A 26,380-nucleotide genomic window follows, 5' to 3' on the forward strand; every position below is an offset into this window, starting at 1 on the left:
AATCTTGTCTCATCGCTGCAACTCCCAACAGGCTCGGGAGGTGAATGTCAAGTCATGCGTCCTCTGAAACATAACGCGCCAAACTACACTTCTTAACACCCGCCCCACTTAACCTGGAAGCCAGCCGCACCAATGTGTCGGAGGAAACACCGTTCAACTGACGACTGAGGTCAGCCTGCAGGTGCCTGGCCCACCACAAGGAGTCGCTAGTCGCAATGAGCCAAGTAAAGCCCCCCCAGCAAACCCTCCCCTAACCCGGATGACGCTGGGCCAAAACCCTCCCCTAACCCGGATGACGCTGGGGCCAATTTTGCACCGCCCCATGGGACTCCCGATCACAGCAGGTTGTGATATAACCTCGAATCCGGGTCTGTAGTGACGCATCTAGCACTGCGATGCAGTGCCTTAGACCGCCTCGCCAGTCAGGAGGCCCAATAAAATTGTTTTCTAACTGATATGATGCAGTTTATTGTTGTGACATGAAATAACAGAATTGCATGAAAATCTCTGTTATTTTGTTGGGGCCTCGTCCCACTGCCCTAAGTAGGGCATTGCCACTGTTGTGTGTGTGGAGTGCAGGTCTCCTCTCTGTACCCATTGTGGTTGATTAGTATGCCAGTCAGGCAGTCCGGTGGGTGTCTGGGAAGGGAGGGGCCTCTCGTCCTTACTGATGGCAGAGAGGAGACATCTGATGGGGAGGTAATAGAGAGAGTCAGGGCCCTGTCAACATGGAGCTACTCATAGAGAAAACACACACAGTAGGAAACAGGTTCCACTTCCTGTTTCAGTATGCCAGTGAGCTTTCCTCAGGTACTGACACTGTTGGGTTATTCACCAGAAGATCTATTCACCCAGATATGATCAATTATGGAAATGAGATGTGAAGTCACTCAAAAGTCCCGTGAACAGTTTGTAATGTGTAGGGAACGGTTTGTAATGTGTAGGGAATGGTAGGGAGATTCTCCATTGAAGTCATTTTTAGTCCAGGACCAGGCTTAAATCTGTGTCTGGGAAAGCAGCCTATAGTGTATAAGAGAGCATTTAGATTAGCCACAGATATTAGAGAGGATATTCTGATCTGTTTCTGTATCATTTGTATATTGTAAACACAATTTACTGAGTGACATTATAATGAATTATGGAAATATCAGCTCAACGCAGGCTTTTATTTAAAACCCATTAGGTTTGTTTTGTCTCTCTCTTTATCTGTCTCTCTCCCTCTCTCTGTTTCTCTCTCTGTTTCTCTCTGTTTCTCTCTCTCTCTCTCTCTCCCTCTCTCCCTCTCTCTCTGTCTCTCTCTCTCTCTCTCTCTCTCTCTCTCCCCTCTCTGTTTCTACTCGGTCTGTTCTCTCTCCCCTCTCTGTTGTCCCTCGCCTCTCCCATCTCTCTGTTTTTCTCCCTCTCTCTCTCTCTCTCTCTCTTCTCCTCTCTCCCTCTCTCTCTCTCGGCTTCTCCTCTCTCTCTCTCTCTCTCCTCTCTCTCTCTCTCTCCTTCTTGTCTCTCTCCTGTTCTCGTTCCCTCTCTCTCCCTCTCTGTTTCTCTCTCTCTCTCCCCTCTCTGTTTCTCTCCCTCTCTCCCTCTCTGTTTCTCTCCTGTTTCTCTCCCTCTCTCCCTCTCTCCCTCTCTCTTTCTCTCTGTTTCTCTCCCTCTCTCTCTCTCTCTCTCTCTCTCTCCCTCTCTCTGTTTCTCTCCTCTCCTGTTTCCTCCCTCTCTCTCTCTCTCTCCTCTCTCCCCCCTCTGTCTCTCCCTCTCTCCCTCTCTGTTTCCTCTCTGTTTCTCCCCTCTCCCCTCTCTGTTTCTCTCTGTTTCTCTCCCTCTCTCCTCTCTCCTCTCTCTGTTTCTCTCCCTTCTCTCTCTCTCTCTCTCTCTCTCCCTCTCTCTTTTCTCTCCCCTCTCCCTCTCTGTTTCTCTCTCTCTCCCTGTTCTCTTCTCTCTCTCCTCCTCTCTCTGTTTCCTCTCCTCCTCTCTCTCCCTCTCTGTTTCTCCCCTCTCTCTCTCTCTCTCTCTCTCTCTCTCTTCTCTCTCTCTCTCTCTCTCTCCCTCTGTTTCTCTCTGTTTTCTCTCTCTCTCTCTCACCTGTCTCTCCTCTGTTCAATACCAGCTGGGGGACAACATTACACAGTCATGGAAACAGAGTGGTTGCCTGGGTACACACACACTTACTGTATTTACCCTGGCCCAGCTCCTTCCATTAGAGATGTGTGTGTGTGAGTTGTGTGTGTGTGTGTACTGTACGTGCATGCTAGCGTACATGTGTGTTGTGTTTGTTCTAGGCATTGGTACAGGGTGGCTCTCTGTCTGTACATACTGTACCTAGAGGAACAGATGGACACTTCTCTGTCAGTACATACTGTAGCCAGGGGAACAGATGGACACTTCTCTGTCAATACATACTGTAACTAGAGGAACAGACGGACACTTCTCTGTCAGTACATACTGTAGCCAGGGAAACAGATGGACTGTTCTCTGTCAGTAGATACTGTAGCTAGAGGAATAGATGGACACTTCTCTGACAGTATATACTGTAGCTAGAGGAACAGATGGACACTTCTCTGACAGTACATACTGTAGCTAGAGGAACAGATGGACTGTTCTCTGACAGTATATACTGTAGCTAGAGGAACAGATGGACACTTCTCTGACAGTACATTACTGTAGCTAGAGGAACAGATGGACTGTTCTCTGACAGTATATACGTAGCTAGAGGAACAGATGGACACTTCTCTGACAGTACATACTGTAGCTAGAGGAACAGATGGACACTTCTCTGACAGTACATACTGTAGCTAGAGAAGATGGACACTTCTCTGACAGTATATACTGTAGCTAGAGGAACAGATGGACACTCTCTGACAGTACATACTGTTATAGCTAGAGGAAGAACAGGATGGACTGTTCTCTGACAGTACATACTGTAGCCAGAGGAACAGGATGGAACCTCTCTGTCAGTACATACTGTAGCCAGAGGAAACAGATGGGACTGTTCTCTGTCTGTACATACTGTAAACTAGAGGAACAGATGGACTGTTCTCTGTCAGTAATACTGTAGCTAGAGGAACAGATGCCAGGTCGCAATTGTAAATGAGAACTTGTTCTCAACTTGCCTACCTGGTTAAATAAAGGTTAAAATAAATAATAAATAAAATACTGTAACTAGAGGAACAGCATGGACTGTTCTCTGTCAGTACATACTGAACTAGAGGAACAGATGGGACTGTTCTCTGTCTGTAATACTGTAACTAGAGGAACAGATGGACTGTTCTTCTGTCTGTACATACTGTAACTAGAGGAACAGATGGACTGTTCTCTGTCTGTACATACTGTAACTAGAGGAACAGATGGACTGTTCTCTGTCTGTACATACTGTAACTAGAGGAACAGATGGACACTTCTCTGTCAGTAATACTGTAACTAGAGGAACAGATGGACACTTCTCTGTCAGTACATACTGTAACTAGAGGAACAGATGGACTGTTCTCCTGTCTGTACATACTGTAACTAGAGGAACAGATGGACTGTTCTCTGTCTGTACATACTGTAACTAGAGGAACAGATGGACTGTTCTCTGTCACATACTGTAACTAGAGGAACAGATGGACTGTCTCTGTCTGTAATACTGTAACTAGAGGAACAGATGGATGTTCTCTGTCTGTACATACTGTAACTAGAGGAACAGATGGACTGTTCTCTGTCTGTACATACTGTAACTAGAGGAACAGATGGACTGTTCTCTGTCTGTACATACTGTAACTAGAGGAACATGATGACTGTTCTCTGTCTGTACATACTGTAACTAGAGGAACAGATGGAACTGTTCTCTGTCTGTACATACTGTAACTAGAGGAACAGATGGACTGTTCCTCTGTGTACATACTGTAACTAGAGGAACAGATGGACTGTTCTCTGTCTGTACATACTGTAACTAGAGGAACAGATGGACTGTTTCTCTGTCTGTACATACTGTAACTAGAGGAACAGATGGACTGTTCTCTGTCTGTACATACTGTAACTAGAGGAACAGATGGACTGTTTCTGTCAGTACATACTGTAACTAGAGGAACAGATGGACTGTTCTCTGTCAGTACATACTGTAACTAGAGGAACAGATGGACTGTTCTCTGTCAGTACATACTGTAACTAGAGGAACAGATGGACTGTTCTCTGTCAGTACATACTGTAGCTAGAGGAACAGATGGACTGTTCTCTGTCAGTACATACTGTAGCTAGAGGAACAGATGGACTGTTCTCTGTCAGTACATACTGTAACTAGAGGAACAGATGGACTGTTCTCTGTCAGTACATACTGTAACTAGAGGAACAGATGGACTGTTCTCTGTCAGTACATACTGTAGCTAGAGGAACAGATGGACTGTTCTCTGTCAGTACATACTGTAACTAGAGGAACAGATGGACTGTTCTCTGTCTGTACATACTGTAACTAGAGGAACAGATGGACTGTTCTCTGTCTGTACATACTGTAACTAGAGGAACAGATGGACTGTTCTCTGTCTGTACATACTGTAACTAGAGGAACAGATGGACACTTCTCTGTCAGTACATACTGTAACTAGAGGAACAGATGGACACTTCTCTGTCAGTACATACTGTAACTAGAGGAACAGATGGACTGTTCTCTGTCTGTACATACTGTAACTAGAGGAACAGATGGACTGTTCTCTGTCTGTACATACTGTAACTAGAGGAACAGATGGACTGTTCTCTGTCTGTACATACTGTAACTAGAGGAACAGATGGACTGTTCTCTGTCTGTACATACTGTAACTAGAGGAACAGATGGACTGTTCTCTGTCTGTACATACTGTAACTAGAGGAACAGATGGACTGTTCTCTGTCTGTACATACTGTAACTAGAGGAACAGATGGACTGTTCTCTGTCTGTACATACTGTAACTAGAGGAACAGATGGACTGTTCTCTGTCTGTACATACTGTAACTAGAGGAACAGATGGACTGTTCTCTGTCTGTACATACTGTAACTAGAGGAACAGATGGACTGTTCTCTGTCTGTACATACTGTAACTAGAGGAACAGATGGACTGTTCTCTGTCTGTACATACTGTAACTAGAGGAACAGATGGACTGTTCTCTGTCTGTACATACTGTAACTAGAGGAACAGATGGACTGTTCTCTGTCCTGTACATACTGTAACTAGAGGAACAGATGGACTGTTCTCTGTCAGTACATACTGTAACTAGAGGAACAGATGGACTGTTCTCTGTCAGTACATACTGTAACTAGAGGAACAGATGGACTGTTCTCTGTCAGTACATACTGTACTAGAGGAACAGATGGACTGTTCTCTGTCAGTACATACTGTAGCTAGAGGAACAGATGGACTGTTCTCTGTCAGTACATACTGTAGCTAGAGGAACAGATGGACTGTTCTCTGTCAGTACATACTGTAACTAGAGGAACAGATGGACTGTTCTCTGTCAGTACATACTGTAACTAGAGGAACAGATGGACTGTTCTCTGTCAGTACATACTGTAGCTAGAGGAACAGATGGACTGTTCTCTGTCAGTACATACTGTAACTAGAGGAACAGATGGACTGTTCTCTGTCAGTACATACTGTAACTAGAGGAACAGATGGACTGTTCTCTGTCAGTACATACTGTAGCTAGAGGAACAGATGGACTGTTCTCTGTCAGTATATACTGTAGCTAGAGGAACAGATGGACACTTCTCTGTCAGTATATACTGTAGCTAGAGGAACAGATGGACACTTCTCTGTCAGTATATACTGTAGCTAGAGGAACAGATGGACTGTTCTCTGTCAGTACATACTGTAACTAGAGGAACAGATGGACACTTCTCTGAAAGTATATACTGTAACTAGAGGAACAGATGGACACTTCTCTGACAGTATATACTGTAACTAGAGGAACAGATGGACTGTTCTCTGTCAGTATATACTGTAGCTAGAGGAACAGATGGACTGTTCTCTGTCTGTACATACTGTAGCTAGAGGAACAGATGGACACTTCTCTGTCAGTATATACTGTAGCTAGAGGAACAGATGGACACTTCTCTGTCAGTATATACTGTAGCTAGAGGAACAGATGGACTGTTCTCTGTCAGTACATACTGTAACTAGAGGAACAGATGGACTGTTCTCTCTGCTTGACTCCATATCACCATCATTATCACAACCTCCTCCTCACTCCTCCACACTCTGCCCTCCTCCACACTCCTCACTCCTCCACACTCCTCCTTCCTCCTCCACACTCCTCCTTCCTCCTCCACACTCCTCCTCCCTCCTCCACACTCATCCTCCCTCATCCACACTCCTCCTTCCTCCTCCACACTCCTCCTTCCTCCTCCACACTCCTCCTCCCTCCTCCACACTCATCCTCCCTCATCCACACTCCTCCCTCCTCCTCCACACTCCTCCTCCCTCCTCCACACTCCTCCTCCCTCCTCCACACTCCTCCCTCCTCCTCCACACTCCTCCACACTCCTCCTCCCTCCTCTACACTCCTCCTTTCTCCTCTACACTCCTCCCTCCTCCACACTCTTCCCTCCTCCACACTCATCCTCCCTCATCCACACTCCTCCCTCATCCACACTCCTACCTCCTCCGAACTCATCCTCCCTCCTCCACCCTCCTCCACAGTCCTCCTCCCTCCTCCACACTCCTCCACAGTCCTCCTTTCTCCTCCACACTCCTCCTCCCTCCTCCACAGTCCTCCTTTCTCCTCCACACTCCTCCTCCCTCCTCCCTCCTCCACACTCCTCCCTCCTCCACACTCCTCCTCCCTCCTCCACACTCCTCCCTCCTCCTCCACACTCCTCCTCCCTCCTCCACACCCCTCCTCCCTCCTCTACACTCCTCCTTTCTTCTCCACACTCCTCCTCCCTCCTCCACACTCCTCCTCCCTCCTCCACACTCCTCCCTCCTCCACACTCCTCCCTCCTCCACCCTCCTCCACAGTCCTCCTCCCTCCTCCACACTCCTCCACAGTCCTCCTTTCTCCTCCACACTCCTCCTCCCTCCTCCACACTCCTCCACACTCCTCCTCCCTCCTCCACAGTCCTCCTTTCTCCTCCACACTCCTCCTCCCTCCTCCACACTCCACACTCCTCCTCCACACTCCTCCTCCCTCCTCCACACTCCACACTCCTCCTCCACACTCCTCCTCCCTCCTCCACACTCCTCCTCCCTCCTCCACACTCCACACTCCTCCTCCCTCCTCCACAATCCTCCTCCTTCCTCCACACTCCTCCTCTCTCCTCCACACTCCTCCTCCCTCCTCCACACTCCTCCTTCCTCCTCCACACTCCTCCTTCCTTCTCCACACTCCTCCTCTCTCCTCCACACTCCTCCTCCCTCCTCCACACTCCTCCTCCCTCCTCCACACTCCTCCTCCCTCCTCCACAATGGTCCTCCCTCCTCCCAGCTCCCACCCCTTCTATGTACACTTACATGTATATTCTATAGTATCTTGATAGGATGCTGATCCTTTGTCAGATAAATGATTGTTTGAACACCAACCGAACTACTTGTTGTGAAAGCACCTGTCTCTCATCTACGGCTGCTTAAACACCACACCAGTAGAAATACACTTTTTCAAACTGAAAGACGATGGCCAGAGCCTACTCATGATGTTGCATAACAATTTAAATCAATAAATCATTGTTATGGTTAAAGTATGATATATTTGGGCTTAAGATGTCAAAACCGAACTGTGCACTTCGGACAAATCTGTGTGAATGCAGTGTCTTTCCTATGATGTGACATGCTAATTATTTTCAGCCTACATTTAGTTTCAGGATTTACACAATCCTCGTTCACATTTTTCCAGATTAGATTGTAATCTGTCTCTATTCTTGTGTATTTTATTCCAGATTACGACCTGTCCAAATTGAGGGACTTCATGGACCAACAAGTGGACTCCTACATTGACAAGGGCATCATCGAGAAGGGTGAGGGAGAGACCATCAAGAGGATCTACGGCAGCCTGTAACCTTCAACCAACCTTAAAATAACCAACAACCAACCTTCAAACACCTACGACCAACCTTCAAAAAACCCACTGGAAATGTATGACGATTGATAAACCTATGAATAGGGCCTAGAGTTGTTCCTGTTCTGGAAACATGGTTTGGAAAAACTCCTGGCTTTACGACTCACTCACAATGAGCAGAATCCAAACTTGACATGATGATCCCTGAAAGTAACTGTCTGATTTTGGTGTGAATTCTTACCTTGATGTCAGTGGGAGTTTGGTGTGAATTCTTACCTTGATGTCAGTGGGAGTTTGGTGTGAATTCTTACCTTGATGTCAGTGGGAGTTTGGTGTGAAAGTTTGAGTAAAGCGAGTGGATCTCAAGTTAGGATTCGGGCCTCTATGAGATGAAAGGTATGACCTTTATGTATTAAAAATAAACCATTTAGGCAAAAACATATTGTATTTGACATTTCCAGAAAGCTGGAATGCAATAATGGTAATATTATCACTGAAAGTATATATTCAACTATACTGCTAGAAAACAATCAGCAATAGTCCGATGTCACTGAATGGCACTGACTCGATTGGGAAGGGGAAATTCAATAGTCTGATGTCACTGAATGACACTGACTCGATTGGGAAGGGGAAATTCAATAGTCCGATGTCACTGAATGACACTGACTCGATTGGGAAGGGGAAATTCAATAGTCCGATGTCACTGAATCACACTGACTCGATTGGGAAGGTGAAATTCAATAGTCCGATGTCACTGAATGGCACTGACTCGATTGGGAAGGGGAAATTCAATAGTCAGATGTCACTGAATGGCACTGACTCGATTGGGAAGGGGAAATTCAATAGTCCGATGTCACTGAATGACACTGACTCGATTGGGAAGGGGAAATTCAATAGTCCGATGTCACTGAATGACACTGACTCGATTGGGAAGGGGAAATTCAATAGTCTGATGTCACTGAATGGCACTGACTCGATTGGGAAGGGGAAATTCAATAGTCCGATGTCACTGAATGGCACTGACTCGATTGGGAAGGGGAAATTCAATAGTCCGATGTCACTGAATGGCACTGACTCGATTGGGAAGGGGAAATTCAATAGTCCGATGTCACTGAATGACACTGACTCGATTGGGAAGGGGAAATTCAATAGTCCGATGTCACTGAATCACACTGACTCGATTGGGAAGGTGAAATTCAATAGTCCGATGTCACTGAATGGCACTGACTCGATTGGGAAGGGGAAATTCAATAGTCAGATGTCACTGAATGGCACTGACTCGATTGGGAAGGGGAAATTCAATAGTCCGATGTCACTGAATGACACTGACTCGATTGGGAAGGGGAAATTCAATAGTCCGATGTCACTGAATGACACTGACTCGATTGGGAAGGGGAAATTCAATAGTCCGATGTCACTGAATGGCACTGACTCGATTGGGAAGGGGAAATTCAATAGTCCGATGTCACTGAATGGCACTGACTCGATTGGGAAGGGGAAATTCAATAGTCCGATGTCACTGAATGGCACTGACTCGATTGGGAAGGGGAAATGCAATAGTCTGATGTCACTGAATGGCACTGACTTGATTGGGAAGGGGAAATTCAATAGTCTGATGTCACTGAATGGCACTGACACGATTGGGAAGGGGAATTTCAATAGTCCGATGTCACTGAATGGCACGGACTCGATTGGGAAGGGGAAATTCAATAGTCCGATGTCACTGAATGGCACTGACTCGATTGGGAAGGGGAAATTCAATAGTCCGATGTCACTGAATTGCACTGACTCGATTGGGAAGGAGAAATTCAATAGTCCGATGTCACTGAATGGCACTGACTCGATTGGGAAGGGGAAATTCAATAGTCCGATGTCACTGAATGGCACTGACTCGATTGGGAAGGGGAAATGCAATAGTCTGATGTCACTGAATGGCACTGACTTGATTGGGAAGGGGAAATTCAATAGTCTGATGTCACTGAATGGCACTGACACGATTGGGAAGGGGAATTTCAATAGTCCGATGTCACTGAATGGCACGGACTCGATTGGGAAGGGGAAATTCAATAGTCCGATGTCACTGAATGGCACTGACTCGATTGGGAAGGGGAAATTCAATAGTCCGATGTCACTGAATTGCACTGACTCGATTGGGAAGGAGAAATTCAATAGTCCGATGTCACTGAATGGCACTGACTCGATTGGGAAATTCAATAGTTATTCTGTCAAATCAACTGACTGACTGATCTACTTACTAGATGACAGCTTTGACTACCTTGAGAAGTGAAATGTTGACCTACTGAGGGGGAATGAGTGTTCAACCATCCCAATGGACACACACTGGTTGACTCAACGTTGTTTCCACGTCATTACGTTGAACCAATTTGGAATAGACGTTGAATTGATGTCTGTGCCTAGTGGAAAGGATGTGTCCCAAATGGCATACTATTCCATATTTAGTGCATTATTTTTGACTAGGCCCCATAGGGCTCTGGTTAAAAATAGTGCACTATATAGGAAGTAGGGTGCCATTTGGCACAGAGATAGGTCTGATAGTAGAGTTCCAACTTTAGCTTTCTCATCAATTGCAGGTAATATGTATGTCTTTGCAATAGACTTTTGCAACAAGTACACATATATCTAAATGTATTCATTCTATGTAATCTGTCCTATCATATTCTAATTCTTATTTTTTCAATCCAGCATCAATGTAAAATCTATTGTATTAAGGCTTTTAACTCAACCAAAAACAGCTGTGTTGTCCAGTATCATTTTAGCCCTGTATGTCCATCCTCTCCTCTTCGTTCTGGGGTAAGTCCTTTGGGGCCCTCCAGGGGGCCCTGTTTGTGTCATTTTCCTCTATCTGATTTCTGCAAAATGGGTAGTAGTGGGAAGTTGCCTCTAGATGCTGATCGTGGATCAGTTGTATATTTTCCCCACTAATGGTAAAGGTTAGGATTGTGGGAGGACAAGCTGATCCTAGATCTGTCCCCAGCTTCAATATGTCTCAGTATATTTAACATGTATACTACCACTCTAGAGACACAAAATTAAGTATTTTTAAATGTAAATATTTGTGATGTTTTTTCCAAAAATGTAAAAGCAATTAAAACATTGCCTTTCTTAATGTGTAGTTGACTCCGATAAAGAGAATATCAAAGGCTTCATCCCAAATGGCACCCTATTCCCTATAAAGTGCATGACTTCTGACCAGAGCCTTATGGGCCTTAATATGGAATAGGGTGCTATTTGGGATGCAAACTTTGTGTGAGACAATGTAGTTCCTCATGTTGCTACCTGACATTAAGAGGCAGGGTTTTCAGCCAATATGGTTATTGATGGAGAGAGAGAGCTGATGCTCATAACTTTGAATATTGAGTCACATTCCAGATGATTCCCCGTATACTTACATCTATCCTCTCTGATCCTATGGAAACACATGAAGCTGTTCAACTCTTCTTTCTTGAAACATTCAACTATCAGAGGGTTGGGTAGCCTCAGAGGCCCAGGCTTCTCACCTTATCGTCCAGTCAACAAGATGAGATTTGGAAGGATGCCACACGAGACTAGAGGAGCGGAACTCAGTAAGATGTACAACAACATTTATCATCAACAAAAACAAGTAGGCAACCAAGAGAAGTCTGTTTTAAAGTTGCATTTATTCATCCTCAAATCAAGAAAAAAAAGCACATTAAATCTCAGCCATGGTTTCATTTGTACAGTATTTCACACACTTAAAAACAACAGCACATTCACACTTCAAACAGAGCTTTCCTTTTATGTCACCAATGAATGCTTCAAAACAGGTAAACAAAACACCACCACCCCTCCCATCCACAGCTTCAGCACCCCTCCCATCCACAGCTTCACCACCCCTCCCATCCACAGCTTCAGCACCCCTCTCATCCACAGCTTCAGCACCCCTCTCATCCACAGCTTCACCACCCCTCCCATCCACAGCTTCAGCACCCCTCCCATCCACAGCTCCACCACCCATCCCATCCACAGCTTCACCACCCCTCCCATCCACAGCTTCACCACCCCTCCCATCCACAGCTTCACCACCCCTCCCATCCACAGCTTCAGCACCCCTCCCATCCACAGCTGGTCAAAAGTAGTGCACTACATAGGGAATAGGGAGCCATTTGGGATGCACTCAATGTGGGGTATAAATAGGCTGCCATTATGGAAGCAGCCTAGTAGAGGAGGAACAGAGGAGGAGGAGGAGGAAAAGAGGAGGAAGTAGAGAGGAGTGGAAGAGGAGGAAGAGAAGAGAAGGAGAGGAGGAGGAGGAGAGGGAGGAGGAGGAGGAAAAGAGGAGGAGAGGAGGAAGTAGAGAGGAGTGGAAGAGGAGGAAGAGAAGAGAAGGAGAGGAGGAGGAGGAGGAGGAGGAGAGGAGGAAAAGAGGAGGAGAGGAGGAAAAGAGAGGAGGAGGAGGAAGAGGAGGTAATACTGGAGGCTTCTCCATCCATCTGGTGGACTGATGCTATTCTAGGAGGGATTGGATCATCAGAGTTAGGGTAAAAGCCAGTATCGAACTAATCCCCCAAACACACACCTGTGTGTATGTGTGTGTGTGTGTGTGTGTGTGTGTGCGTGTGTGTTATACACAGACCAGAGAGTTATTCTGTACAGCAGCAGCATGTAGACTTGTAGTGAGTGGATGAGTGTCATAGTAACAGACTACCTGCTGTTCAGATGATTGACAGCAGTTGAACAGTACAAAACCAGAAGAATACTAATAATAAAACGTATGATAATGACACTAATATTAAAAAGGCAAAGGATGAATCCTCAGTTGAAACACTTAGACATGACAGTGTGATGGTTTGGTAAAAGAGAGATACAGGAAGATAAAGGTAGGAAGGATTGATGGGTGGATGGGTGTTAATCAGGGCTTCAGGTAAACGTGTCCATTAGATCTCCTGGTATGATGAAACAGGAAGTGTGTATTCCTCTTCACTGTCCCTGTGAACAAACAGAACACACACGTTAGCACACACCAACACACTTAAACGGGACTGACCACATGCAGACTTTCCGCACCTCATCCACTCACGCCCACAGATATACACTCATCCACACTCACACTGATATACACTCATCCACACTCACAGATATACACTCATCCACACACACACACACACGCACGCACGCAGGGTAGCCTAGTAGTTAGAGCGTTGGACTAATAACCTTAATTAATAACTAAGTTCGAATCCCCGAGCTAGTACAAATCTGTCGTTCTGCCTCTGAACAGGCAGTTAACCCACTGTTATTGAAAATAAGAATTTGTTCTTAACTGACTTGCCTCTAAAAAAATATATATATATATCCATAATTGCCTTGTTCAGGGCAGAACAACAGATTTTCACCTTGTCGGCTCGGGGGATCCAATCTTGCAACCCTACAGTTAACTAGTCCAACACAATAACGACCTGCCTCTCTCTCGTTGCACTCCACAAGGAGACTGCCTGTTACGAGAATGCAGTAAGCCAAGGTAAGTTGCTAGCTAGCATTAAACTTATCTTATAAAAAACAATCAATCATAATCACTAGTTAACTGCACATGGTTGATGATATTATTAGATATTGTCTAGCGTGTCCTGCGTTGCATATAATCTGACTGAGCAAACAAGCATACAAGTATCTACAGTACTTTCCGGACTATAAGCCGCTGCTTTATTCCCACGCTTTGAACCTCGCGGTTTATACAATGACGCGGTTAATTTATGGATTTTTCCCGCTTTCACAAGATTCATGCCGCCAAACAACTGAGCACCGTCACATAATGTGACATAAATCGAGCGCGCTCAAACTTCCCATCATTCTGATTACAGTAGTCATTTTGTCACCCTCTGTCACGCCCTGGTCTAAGTATTTTGTGTTTTTTCTTCATGTATTGGGTCAGGCCAGGGTGTGGCATGGAGTTTTTGTATTGTGGTGTGTTTTGTCTTGGGGTTTTGGTGTGTATATATTTGGGATTGTAGCTATGGGGTTTTCTAGCAAAGTCTATGGCTGTCTGGAGTGATTCTCAATCAGAGGCAGGTGCTTATCGTTGTCTCTGATTGGGAACCATATTTAGGCAGCCATATTCTTTGAGTTTGTCGTGGGTGATTGTCCTTAGTGTCTTACTTGTACTCGCTGTTAGTTTGCACTAGATAGGCTGTTTTCGGTTTTCATTACGTTTATTGTTTTGTAGTGTTTAGTGTTTAGTCGTGTTTACGTTTTGTTTAAATAAATATGGATCGCAATCGACACGCTGCAGTTTGGTCCGACTCTCCTTCATCACCACACTTAGAAAACTGTAACAGAATCACCCACCACCAACGGACCAAGCAGCGTGTTAACAGGCAGGAGCCACAGGAGAGGCAACAGAGGCAGCAGCAGCAGGAGCAGCAGCTGCAGTGGGAGAGGCTGCACCACCTGGAGAAATGGACATGGGAGGAGGAACTGGACGGTAAAGGACCCTGGGCTCAGCCTGGAGAATATCGCCGCCCCAAGGAAGAACTGGAGGCGGCGAAAGCTGAGAGGCGCAGATATGAGGAGGCAGCACGGCGTAGCGGATGGAAGCCTGAGAATCAGCCCCAAAAATTTCTTGGGGGGGGGGCTCAGGGAGAGTGTGGCAGAGTCAGGAGTCAGACCTGAGCCAACTCTCCCTGTTTATCGTGAGGAGCCAAGGAGGAGACCAGAACCAGAGCCGGTGTTGGAGGTGAGCGAAACAGAGACTGTGAAGGAGTTAATGGGGAAATTGGAGGAGAGAGAAATGAGGGAGTTGCTGTGTTGGTGCTTTTTGCATGGAATTCGCCCGACGGAACGTGTTGGGGATTTGATGGCACCTGGGTTAGCGCTCCATACTCGTCCTGAGGTGCGTGTTAGTCGGCTGGTGAAGTTGGTGCCAGCCTCACGCACCAGGCCTCCTGTGCACATCCCTAGCCTTGCACATCCTGTGCCAACACTGCTCTCAAGATCTCCAGTACGCCTTCACGGTCTAGCCCATCCTGTGCCACCTCCACACTCCAGTCCTCCGGTAGCAGCTCCCCGCACCAGGCTTCCTGTGCGTGTCCTCGGTCCAGTAACACCAGTACCAGCACCACGCACCAGGCCTTCAGTGCGCCTCGCCTGTTCAGCGCAGCCAGCGCTTTTCTCCTCTCCTGCGCTGCCGGAGTCTCCCGCCTGTTCAGCGCAGCTAGCGCTTTTCTCCTCTCCTGCGCTGCTGGAGTCTCCCGCCTGTTTAGCGCAGCCAGAGCCTTTCTCCTCTACAGCGCTGCCGGAGTCTCCCGCCTGTTTAGCGCAGACAGAGCTGCCAGCCTGCAGGGAGCAGCTGGAGCTGCCAGCCTGCATGGAAAAGCCAGAGCTGCCAGCCTGCATGGAGCAGCCAGAGCTGTCAGTCTACATGAAGCAGCCAGAGCTGTCAGTCTGCATGGAGCAGCCAGAGCTGCCAGTCTGCATGAAGCAGCCAGTCTACATGGAGCAGCCAGAGCTGTCAGTCTGCATGAAGCAGCCAGAGCTGTCAGTCTACATAGAGCCGCCAGAGCTGCCAGTCTGCAAGGAGCTGCCAGTCTACATGGAGCAGCCAGAGCTGTCAGTCTACACGGAGCTGTCAGTCTGCACGGAGCTGTCAGTCTGCAAGGAGCTGTCAGTCTGCAAGGAGCTGTCAGTCTGCAAGGAGCTGTCAGTCTGCAAGGAGCTGTCAATCTGCAAGGAGCTGTCAGTCTGCAAGGAGCTGTCAGTCTGCAAGGAGCTGTCAGTCTGCACAGAGCTGTCAGTCTGCAAGGAGCTGTCAGTCTGCAAGGAGCTGTCAGTCTGTAAGGAGCTGTCAGTCTGTAAGGAGCTGCCAGTCTGCAAGGGGCTGCCAGTCAGCACGGAGCCGCCAGAGCTGTTAGTCTGTAAGGAGCCGCCAGAGCTGTCAGCCTATATGGAGCAGCCAGTGCAGCCAGTCTGCCCAGCGCCGCCAGTGCCGCCAGTCTGCCCAGCATCGCCAGTCTGCCCAGCGCCACCAGTCTGCCCAGCGTCGCCAGTCTGCCCAGCGTCGCCAGTCTGCCCAGCGTCGCCAGTCTGCCCAGCGTCGCCAGTCTGCCCAGCATCGCCAGTCTGCCCAGCATCGCCAGTCTGCCCAGCATCGCCAGTCTGCCCAGCGCCGCCAGTCTGCCCAGCATCGCCAGTCTGCCCAGAGCCGCCAGTCTGCCCAGCGCCGCCAGTCTGCCCAGCGCCGCCAGTCTGCCCAGCGCCGCCAGATCTGCCATTCAGCCAGACTCTTCCAGTCAACCAGACTCTTCCAGATCTGCCAGTCAACCAGACTCTTCCAGATCTGCCAGTCAACCAGACTCTTCCAGATCTGCCAGTCAACCAGACTCTTCCAGATCTGCCAGTCAACCAGACTCTTCCAGATCTGCCAGTCAACCAGACTCTTCCAGATCTGCCAGCCAGCCAGGATCTGGTAGATATATCTACCTGCCTGAGCTTCCTCTCACTCCTGAGCTTCCTCTCACTCCTGAGCTTCCTCTCACTCCTGAGCTTCCTCTCATTCCCGAGCTTCCCCTCAGTCCCGAGCTGCCTCAGTCCCGAGCTGTCCTTCAGTCCCGATCTGCTCCTCAGTCCAGTGGGGTTCTGGGTGAGGACTACTAGGCCATGGTCGGCGGCGAGGGTGGACTATCCAGGGACGAAGGGAGAGGGGACTAAGACATTAAAGGAGTGGGGTCCACGTCCCGCGCCGGAGCCGCCACCATGGACAGACGCCCACCCGGACCCTCCCTATTGTTTTGAGGTGCGTTCGGGAGTCCGCACCTTAAGGGGGGGGTTCTGTCACGCCCTGGTCTATGTATTTTGTGTTTTTCTTCATGTATTGGGTCAGGCCAGGGTGTGGCATGGAGTTTTTGTATTGTGGCGTGTTTTGTCTTGGGGTTTTGGTGTGTATATATTTGGGATTGTAGCTAGTGGGGTTTTCTAGCAAAGTCTATGGCTGTCTGGAGTGATTCTCAATCAGAGGCAGGTGCTTATTGTTGTCTCTGATTGGGAACCATATTTAGGCAGCCATATTCTTTGAGTTTGTCGTGGGTGATTGTCCTTAGTGTCTTACTTGTACTCTCTGTTAGTTTGCACTAGATAGGCTGTTTTCGGTTTTCATTACGTTTTATTGTTTTGTAGTGTTTAGTCGTGTTTACGTTTTGTTTAAATAAATATGGATCGCAATCGACACGCTGCAGTTTGGTCCGACTCTCCTTCATCACCACACTTAGAAAACCGTAACACCCTCATCATGGCAAAGACACAGAGAAATGCATATGATGCAGCTTTCAAGTTGAAGGCGATCGATCTGGCTGTTGGAAAAGGAAATAGAGCTGCTGACAGCGTGGAGCATTGTCAAAACATCCACTATCATCAACGGGTTTCGAAAGGCTGGACTGCTGCGTGTTGAAGAGGGCAGCGATCCAACATCGGATGAAGCAATTCTGAGGCTATTCAACTCCGACACCGAAGGAGATGACTTCAGTGGTTTCAGTGCACAGGAGGAGGAAGATAGTGACCAATGACTTTCTTGGTAGTTTCGTTTAAAGGCTGTGTAAAGTTAATTTGTTTCAATGTACCGGTAGGCACTTGCGGCTTATAGACATGTGCGGCTTATTTATGTACAAAATACATATTTTTGAATAATTCAGTGGGTGCGGTTTATATTCAGGTGCGCTTAATAGTCCAGCAATTACGGTAAGTATCTGACTGAGCGGTGGTAGGCAGAAGCAGGCGCGTAAACATTCATTCAAACAGCACTTTCGTGCGTTTTGCCAGCAGCTCTTCGTTGTGTGTCAAGCATTGCGCTGTTTATGACTTCAAGCCTATCAACTCCCGAGATGAGGCTGGTGTAACCGGAGTGAAATGGCTAGCTAGTTAGCGTGCGCTAATAGTGTTTCAAACGTCAGTTGCTCTGAGCCTTGGGGTGGTTGTTCCCCTTGCTCCGCATGGGTAACGCTGCTTCGATGGTGGCTGTTGTCGTTGTGTTGCTGGTTCGAGCCCAGGGAGGAGCGAGGAGAGGGACGGAAGCTATACTGTTACACTGGCAATACTAAAGTGCCTATAAGAACATCCAATAGTCAAAGGTTAATGAAATACAAATGGTATGGAGGGAAATAGTCCTATAATTCCTATAATAACTACAACCTAAAACTTCTTACCTGGGAATATTGAAGACTCATGTTAAAAGGAACCACCAACTTTCATATGTTCTCATGTTCTGAGCAAGGATCTGAAACCTTAGCTTTTTTACATGGCACATATTGCACTTTTACTTTCTTCTCCAACACTTTGTTTTTGCATTATTTAAACCAAATTGAACATGTTTCATTATTTACTTGAGGCTAAATTGTCATTATTACAACAACAAAAAAATGGTCAGATTCTCTCCATCACTCCTTAGCCCCTTCCATCTTCTCTCCATCACTCCTTACCACCTTCCATCTTCTCTCCATCACTCCTTAGCCTCTTCCATCTTCTCTCCATCACACCTTAGCCCCTTCCATCTTCTCTCCATCACTCCTTAGCCCCTTCCATCTTCTCTCCATCACTCCTTAGCCCCTTCCATCTTCTCTCCATCACACCTTAGCCCCTTCCATCTTCTCTCCATCACTCCTTAGCCCCTTCCATCTTCTCTCCATCACTCCTTAGCGCCTTCCATCTTCTCTCCATCACTCCTTAGCCCCTTCCATCTTCTCTCCATCACTCCTTAGCCCCTTCCATCTTCTCTCCATCACTCCTTAGCCCCTTCCATCTTCTCTCCATCACTCCTTAGCCCCTTCCATCTTCTTTCCATCACTCCTTAGCCCCTTCCATCTTCTCTCCATCACTCCTTAGCCCCTTCCATCTTCTCTCCATCACTCCTTAGCCCCTTCCATCTTCTCTCCATCACTCCTTAGCCCCTTCCATCTTCTCTCCATCACTCCTTAGCCCCTTCCATCTTCTCTCCATCACTCCTTAGCCCCTTCCATCTTCTCTCCATCACTCCTTAGCCCCTTCCATCTTCTCTCCATCACTCCTTAGCCCCTTCCATCTTCTCTCCATCACTCCTTAGCCCCTTCCATCACTCCTTAGCCCCTTCCATCTTCTCTCCATCACTCCTTAGCCCCTTCCATCTTCTCTCCATCACTCCTTAGGAAAGAGAGGTGTAGAGGAAAGAGAGTTGTAGAGGAAAGAGAGGTGTAGAGGAAAGAGAGGTGTAGAGGAAAGAGAGGTGTAGAGGAAAGAGAGGTGTAGAGGAAAGAGAGGTGGAGGTGAAAGAGAGGTGGAGGTGAAAGAGATGGAGAGGAAAGAGGTGGAGAGGAAAGAGAGGTGGAGAGGGTGGAGTTGAAAGAGAGATGGAGGTGAAAGAGTGATGGAGAGGAAAGAGAGGTGGAGAGGAAAGAGAGGTGGAGAGGAAAGACAGATGGACAGGAAAGACAGATGGACAGGAAAGACAGGTGGAGGTGAAAGAGAGGTGGAGGTGAAAGAGAGATCAGGGTGAAAGAGAGGTGGAGGTGGAGCTGAAAGAGAGGTGGAGGTGAAAGAGGTGGAGGTGAAAGAGCATGGACAGGAAGGAGAGGTTGAGGTGAAAGAGGTCGAGTTGAAAGAGGTGGAGAGGAAGGAGAGGTAGAGATGAAAGAGGTGGAGATGAAGGAGAGGTAGACAGGAAGGAGAGGTGGACAGGAAGGAGAGGTAGACAGGAAGGAGAGGTGGACAGGAAGGAGAGGTGGACAGGAAGGAGAGGTGGACAGGAAAGAGGTAGACAGGAAAGAGTTAGACAGGAAAGAGGTAGACAGGAAGGAGAGGTGGAGATAAAAGAGAGATGGACAGGAAGGAGAGATGGACAGGAAGGAGAGATGGACAGGAAGGAGCGATGGACAGGAAGGAAAGGTGGAGATGAAGGAGAGGTGGAGGTGACAAGGAGAGGAAGCCTCTTTCACCGTAACCATTAGATATTAGTGATTAGGTCAGCCTGCTGCTGTGTCCTGAGCACCATACTGCTCCCAGAGCATTGTTCATCCATTATTCAGACTCCCTCAGGCACCACGGCAACCCACAATCCAATTAGACCAGCAGGTGTGTGTGTCTCAGAGTGACAGCACAGACTGCCTGTTACCAACTATAACTGTACTCAGCTGCAGAACATCTAACCCAGTTTCCACTACCAAGTCTCAGATCATGTAAAGCTTGCTTTACTCCATAGCTTCAAAACTATATTAAAACTAGATTTCTCCTTCTTCCATAGCTCTGTATTAAACATTTTGAGAGTGGTTACATTTCTCCAGCCGCATCCCTCAACTGTTAACCAAAACAAGTGTCAGGGTGACGGCTTGTTGTTTTCTAATCCCAGATTGCCTGTTTAAACCAGTTTCACTTCAAGGAAACCATGGCATTTCCTCTAAATCTATTTCCTCCTGGGCCGTAGGTATCTACCCTCCGGGGCCGTAGGTATCGACCCTCCGGGGCCGTAGGTATCGACCCTCCGGGGCAGTAGGTATCGACCCTCCGGGGCAGTAGGTATCGACCCTCCGGGGCAGTAGGTATCGACCCTCCGGGGCAGTAGGTATCGACCCTCCGGGGCAGTAGGTATCGACCCTCCGGGGCAGTAGGTATCGACCCTCCGGGGCCGTAGGTATCGACCCTCCGGGGCCGTAGGTATCGACCCTCCGGGGCAGTAGGTATCGACCCTCCGGGGCAGTAGGTATCGACCCTCCGGGGCAGTAGGTATCGACCCTCCGGGGCAGTAGGTATCGACCCTCCGGGGCAGTAGGTATCGACCCTCCGGGGCAGTAGGTATCGACCCTCCGGGGCAGTAGGTATCGACCCTCCGGGGCAGTAGGTATCGACCCTCCGGGGCAGTAGGTATCAACGTTCTCAGAGTAGGCGTGGTGCTATAGGGTCAGTTCCCCTCTACAGGTAATCTAAAGGCGTCCACATACATAGGTTGGGTTTGCTCCTAGCAGAACTCAGCTAGGCCAAGTGAATGTCTGTTCTTGCATACTCCCTTAAAATACCTTCGCTTTAAAAACAAGAAAAGCATCAATATTACCGTTTGTCCCTCTTGAGACACTGTAGCAGCAAGTACACACACTGTAGCACTGTAGCAGCAAGTACACACACTGTAGCAGCAAGTACACACACTGTAGCACTGTAGCAGGAAGTACACACACTGTAGCACTGTAGCAGCAAGTACACACACTGTAGCACTGTAGCAGCAAGTACACACACTGTAGCACTGTAGCAGCAAGTACACACACTGTAGCACTGTAGCAGCAAGTACACACACTGTAGCACTGTAGCAGCAAGTACACACACTGTAGCACTGTAGCAGCAAGTACACTTCCTCAAAAATCGGAATTAAGATTAAATTAATTACAGATTTCTTAGTTGACGTTTTTGCCGAGGTCTCAGTCGCGCAATTTTACATCTAAGATACAGTATTTCTCAAGTGAACAAAATGTGCATGAAAACTAGTTGCCTGTCGTCGAATGACAACAAACACTTAATTGAAGAATCCGCACTGCTGACCAATCACCGACGAAGGATCGTAGACTTCAGCTACAGAAGAAAAAACGCTGTGTGCTCAAACAGACGGGAAAAAGGCTGCAGAACACCAAAACGAACCAAAATGATACAACATGTAGTCACAATATATGCAGCAACTGTTTCAACTGGGAAGCACATGGTAAGCCTTATTCCCTGTGATCTAAAAGGCTAAACTGATCCTAGATCAGCACTCCTACTCTGAGACACTTTGTGGATACAGCCCCTGGCCAAGCCAGGGAGAGACCGCAGCTGCTGCCAGCGTGACTCAGGACTGACTTGGCAGTTCCTCTAACTTAAATAGTATGTGTGTGTGTGGACAGAATGCGTGCGTTAGTGTGCACATGCCAGCCAACTTGCCGATCTTCACAGACATGACTGTGTCTCAGCACCCATAGTCAGCGAGACAAGCTCAGGCCTGACTTATGCTGAATTCCAAATAGACCCTACCCCGCTAGAGAGACCCTACTCCACTAGACGGACCCTACCCCACTAGAGAGACCCTACTCCACTAGACGGACCCTACCCCGCTAGAGAGACCCTACTCCACTAGACGGACCCTACCCCACTAGAGAGACCCTACTCCACTAGACGGACCCTACTCCACTAGAGAGACCCTACTCCCCTAGACGGACCCTACTCCACTAGAGAGACCCTACTCCCCTAGACGGACCCTACTCCACTAGAGAGAACCTACTCCACTAGACGGACCCTACTCCCCTAGAGAGACCCTACTCCACTAGACGGACCCTACTCCACTAGAGGGACCCTACTCCACTAGAGGGACCCTACTCCACTAGACGGACCCTAACCCACTAGACGGACCCTAACCCACTAGACGGACCCTACTCCCCTAGACGGACCCTACTCCCCTAGACGGACCCTACTCCCCTAGAGAGACCCTACTCCCCTAGACGGACCCTACTCCCCTTGCCACTCCTGAAATCTGAAATGGTTGAATAGGTGGAGGCCTTCTCTCCCTCCCTCCCACTTTCAGTCTTCCCTTTCTATCTCACCCTTCCTCTCTTTCTCAGTCTGGGATCTATGAACGACTCTGCAAAAACAAAACATGTCATTGCTTGTTGTTGTCTCTCAGTCGTGTAAGTCATCCGTTTGGACTGTAATCTGAGCAGTAATAGAGGTTAACAGATAGGCTGTACTGAGAGTCAGGTGGACTGGGATCAGACCAAGACACTGTGGATGGACATCTCTCTCTCCTGACGGATCAGTACATACACACACAGGGTGAAGGCATCTGCAGTGACAACATCTTCTGGTCTCAGCGACCTACGCGCACACACACACGATCTCAGCCCCTCACCACCCACAGTTTGGCAGGAAGTCTGCATGACTCAACATTTATGACTAGTAGCCAATCGCAGGCCAGGAGAGAGGGGCACTGTCCAGTGGGAACTCAGAATCCGACAGGCATCCGTCACCTGCATCTGCGTAAGCAGGACGTCACACTTCCACAGGCAGCTTTCTGATTCGACGTCTCGCTCACAGGCAGTCTGCTGATTTGACTGCTGGTTTGAGTGATGTGCCTGGACGAAGCAACTTTTAACGAAGACAAGAGTTGGCTGATGGACAACTGCTAGTCTGAATTTCTAGTCTGAAAAACACTGCTAGCTCCTACCACTTTGTTAGACTTGAGGATTTGTGTTACCTACCCCAAGCTGATTCATTGGTTTTATCTTAGTGGCCGAACAAGTCTTGTGATATGCAGAAGGGATAAGGTGAATGGTTGTCAACTCAGTTGTTCAGTTCAATGTGGTTCCCTGAGTGTGCCAGGGGCAAATCTGACATCGCACACTATTACCTATATAGGGCACTATTTCAAATGGCACCCTATTCCGAAAATAGGGCTATGGTCAAAAGTAGCGCACTATAGGCTCCCGAGTGTCGCAGCGGTCTAAGTGCTGGAGGCGTCACTACAGACCCTGGTTCGATTCCAGGCTGTATCACACCTGGCCGTGATTGGGAGTCCCATAGGGTGGCGCACAATTGGCCCAGCGTTGTCCGTGTTAGGGTTTGGCCGGGTTAGGCCGTCACTGTAAATAACAATCTGTTCTTAACTGACTTGCCTAGTTAAATAAAGCTTAAATACAAATAAATACATTTGCCGTGTTCAAAAGGTAATGTAGTAAATATGGACTGAGGTGCCATTTTGGATGAAACTCATGTGACTGGCCATCACCACATTGGCGTAGTCCAACTCTTACCTCACTTCCTCTTCTTTGAGCCTGCGGGCTGCCTGCTTTGACTGTTTAATCTGCAAGTCCAGTCTGTGCAGGAAGTCTTGAGCCGACAGCTCTTCTGGCTGGGGCCGTTTATAACTACTACTGTCCTTATCCCCAGGGGCCAGAGGTGGCGAGGGGTCCTCCTCAGTGTCCCTGTCCTGCCCCACACAAAGGGGGTTGAAGTCCTGGTCCTGGGGATCTCCGTCGGGGGACTCTAGAGACAGGCCGTTGAAGGGAGAGGTCTTCTCTGAGACCACAGGGATGTTGAGGGTGTTACGCAGGAAGATACAGTCGTTACTGAACATCTTGTTAGTCCTCTTGATCTGCTCCATCTGGAATCATATGTGTGACATAACAGTAATAACACATTAATAACAGGTTAACAAAACAATAACATCAGTACTAATAACAGGTTAACAAAACAATAACAGTACTAATAACAGGTTAACAAAACAATAACAGTACTAATAACAGGTTAACAAAACAATAACAGTACTAATAACAGGTTAACAAAACAATAACATCAGTACTAATAACAGGTTAACAAAACAATAACATCAGTACTAATAACAGGTTAACAAAACAATAACAGTACTAATAACAGGTTAACAAAACAATAACATCAGTACTAATAACAGGTTAACAAAACAATAACATCAGTACTAATAACAGGTTAACAAAACAATAACATCAGTACTAATAACAGGTTAACAAAACAATAACATCAGTACTAATAACAGGTTAACAAAACAATAACATCAGTACTAATAACAGGTTAACAAAACAATAACATCAGTACTAATAACAGGTTAACAAAACAATAACATCAGTACTAATAACAGGTTAACAAAACAATAACATCAGTACTAATAACAGGTTAACAAAACAATAACATCAGTACTAATAACTGCAGTCACAAAGCAGCCATAACATAAATAGCAATACTAACAAGATTGTAATAACACAAGACAGTAACAACAGTATCAATACTGATAGAAATGTAGGTAGTAACACATGTTGTTATTGGGTGAGAGATGAGCAATGTACTCAGATCTTCAGGAAGACAGACATTCCTAGAAGCCCCCAGGGCTGGGAGGGGCTACTCCAGTCCTGGAGGGACACAGTGTGTGCAAGCGTCTGTTTCACCACAACACTGACACACCAGATGAAAGGAAAGCCAGCACACTGTGCTCCTTCAGGACTGGAGTAGTCCACAGTGGTCATCAGTGACAGTGAGCTTCAGAGATGGGAAAGAGGAATGCCAAACACTGCATGTGGCTGAAGTTGCTCACACAAGATCACATGAACCTTTGTGTAGCCAACATTCTGTTATGAGTCATGATGACCATGTTGTTAATGCAACAATGTAACAGTAACAATGTAGCTAATGTGGAGCAGGGACGCTCAGGCCTTGAATGGGATGAAATCTGATACTGAAGTTTCTGGTTCGAAGCCTGCCCAGTCCGTCCGTTGCATTCAGGTATCATGAGAGTAAGTAATAAATGTTTGGATCTAATAATAATTTAATCGTGTAGGAGATCTATGCTAGGTTAATCTTGGCCCTGGTTTTATTATACACCATGATATGACAGCGTAGCAAATAGGTGGTCCCAAAAAATGCTCGCATGCATGACAGTTGATCAAAACAAATGCGCGGTGAATGAGATTTCACATTTTAATATCCACAACCATAACACACAAGACATTCACACAAGACGTGTGTGTGTGTGTGTGTGTGTGCCGGTAATAATAACCTTACCGTTACTTCGTATTTGAGGGCTATGCCCTGCAAAGTGTCGCTGTCTGTGACCCGATGCTCTATGTATTTCTCGCCGAGAGAAGCCGCGACGCTAGCCGTACTCCCGTAAGACCGGATCTTGGTTCGGGCCAGACTCTGAGACAGTTCACTGTCGGACTCTGAACCGGACCGGGACCGGGGAAAGATGGGCTGTCCGATACCAAACCTCGCTCCACCATCCCTCATCGGCAGGACAGGCGAGTACTCCGCCATCTTCTCTCAGTAGCTGCTTGTTGGTTCGTGATGCGCCGACTGCACTCAGCTAACCTGGGCTAGGAGGTAGCCAAGTGGCTGGCTAGCTTAATCAGTCAGGCTGCGGGAAGATTGCCATTTCTAGTTTGGTGACACATGTCGATCCTGTGTGAATGTGGCATATTTCAGGTCAGGCAAAACCGAGCCGTTCGCTGTTTGATGCAACAGACAGACAGTCGTGACTTACTTACGTCGCAGACGTAAAAAAACAACAACGTGAAACGCTCCGTGTGAATTTGGGGCAATGCAATTGGATACGCACTCCAGCGTGTCTTTTCCGCTCCACGCTTGTGACGTCACCAGTGTCATTCAGAGCACAGTTCTGGCATACTGCTAGCTAGGGCCCAACAATGCAGATGTTGTTTTACAGTAGGCCTATCTGATAAAAAATAATGTCAGTCTACTTTTAAAAATATATGTTCACACCAAACCATTGTGAAATAGAGTGAATATGTACTTTATTGTCGATTTGATTAGAATAGCATCCCATGGATGGTGAGCAATTTTGGGGTTAAGTGCCTTGCTCAAGGACACAACAGTGGTTTGTGGGCCCACCTACCAGCCTGGGGCT

General features: G+C 47.4%; 1 protein-coding gene across 1 annotated transcript; it reads right to left on the minus strand.

Moving 5' to 3' along the window:
* Positions 1 to 11,629: 11,629 nt before the first annotated feature.
* Positions 11,630 to 26,032, minus strand: LOC116359671 (lysM and putative peptidoglycan-binding domain-containing protein 2-like). Its single transcript, XM_031812914.1, has 3 exons — positions 25,519 to 26,032; positions 23,742 to 24,091; positions 11,630 to 12,957 (listed from the first exon to the last, which is right to left on the minus strand). Exons 1-3 carry the CDS (start codon positions 25,768 to 25,770, stop codon positions 12,906 to 12,908), a joined length of 654 nt encoding a protein of 217 aa, XP_031668774.1. The 5' UTR covers positions 25,771 to 26,032; the 3' UTR covers positions 11,630 to 12,905.
* Positions 26,033 to 26,380: the final 348 nt, after the last annotated feature.

The sequence above is a fragment of the Oncorhynchus kisutch genome, unplaced genomic scaffold (genome assembly GCF_002021735.2).
Source record: "Oncorhynchus kisutch isolate 150728-3 unplaced genomic scaffold, Okis_V2 Okis03b-Okis08b_hom, whole genome shotgun sequence".
Taxonomy (NCBI): domain Eukaryota; kingdom Metazoa; phylum Chordata; class Actinopteri; order Salmoniformes; family Salmonidae; genus Oncorhynchus; species Oncorhynchus kisutch.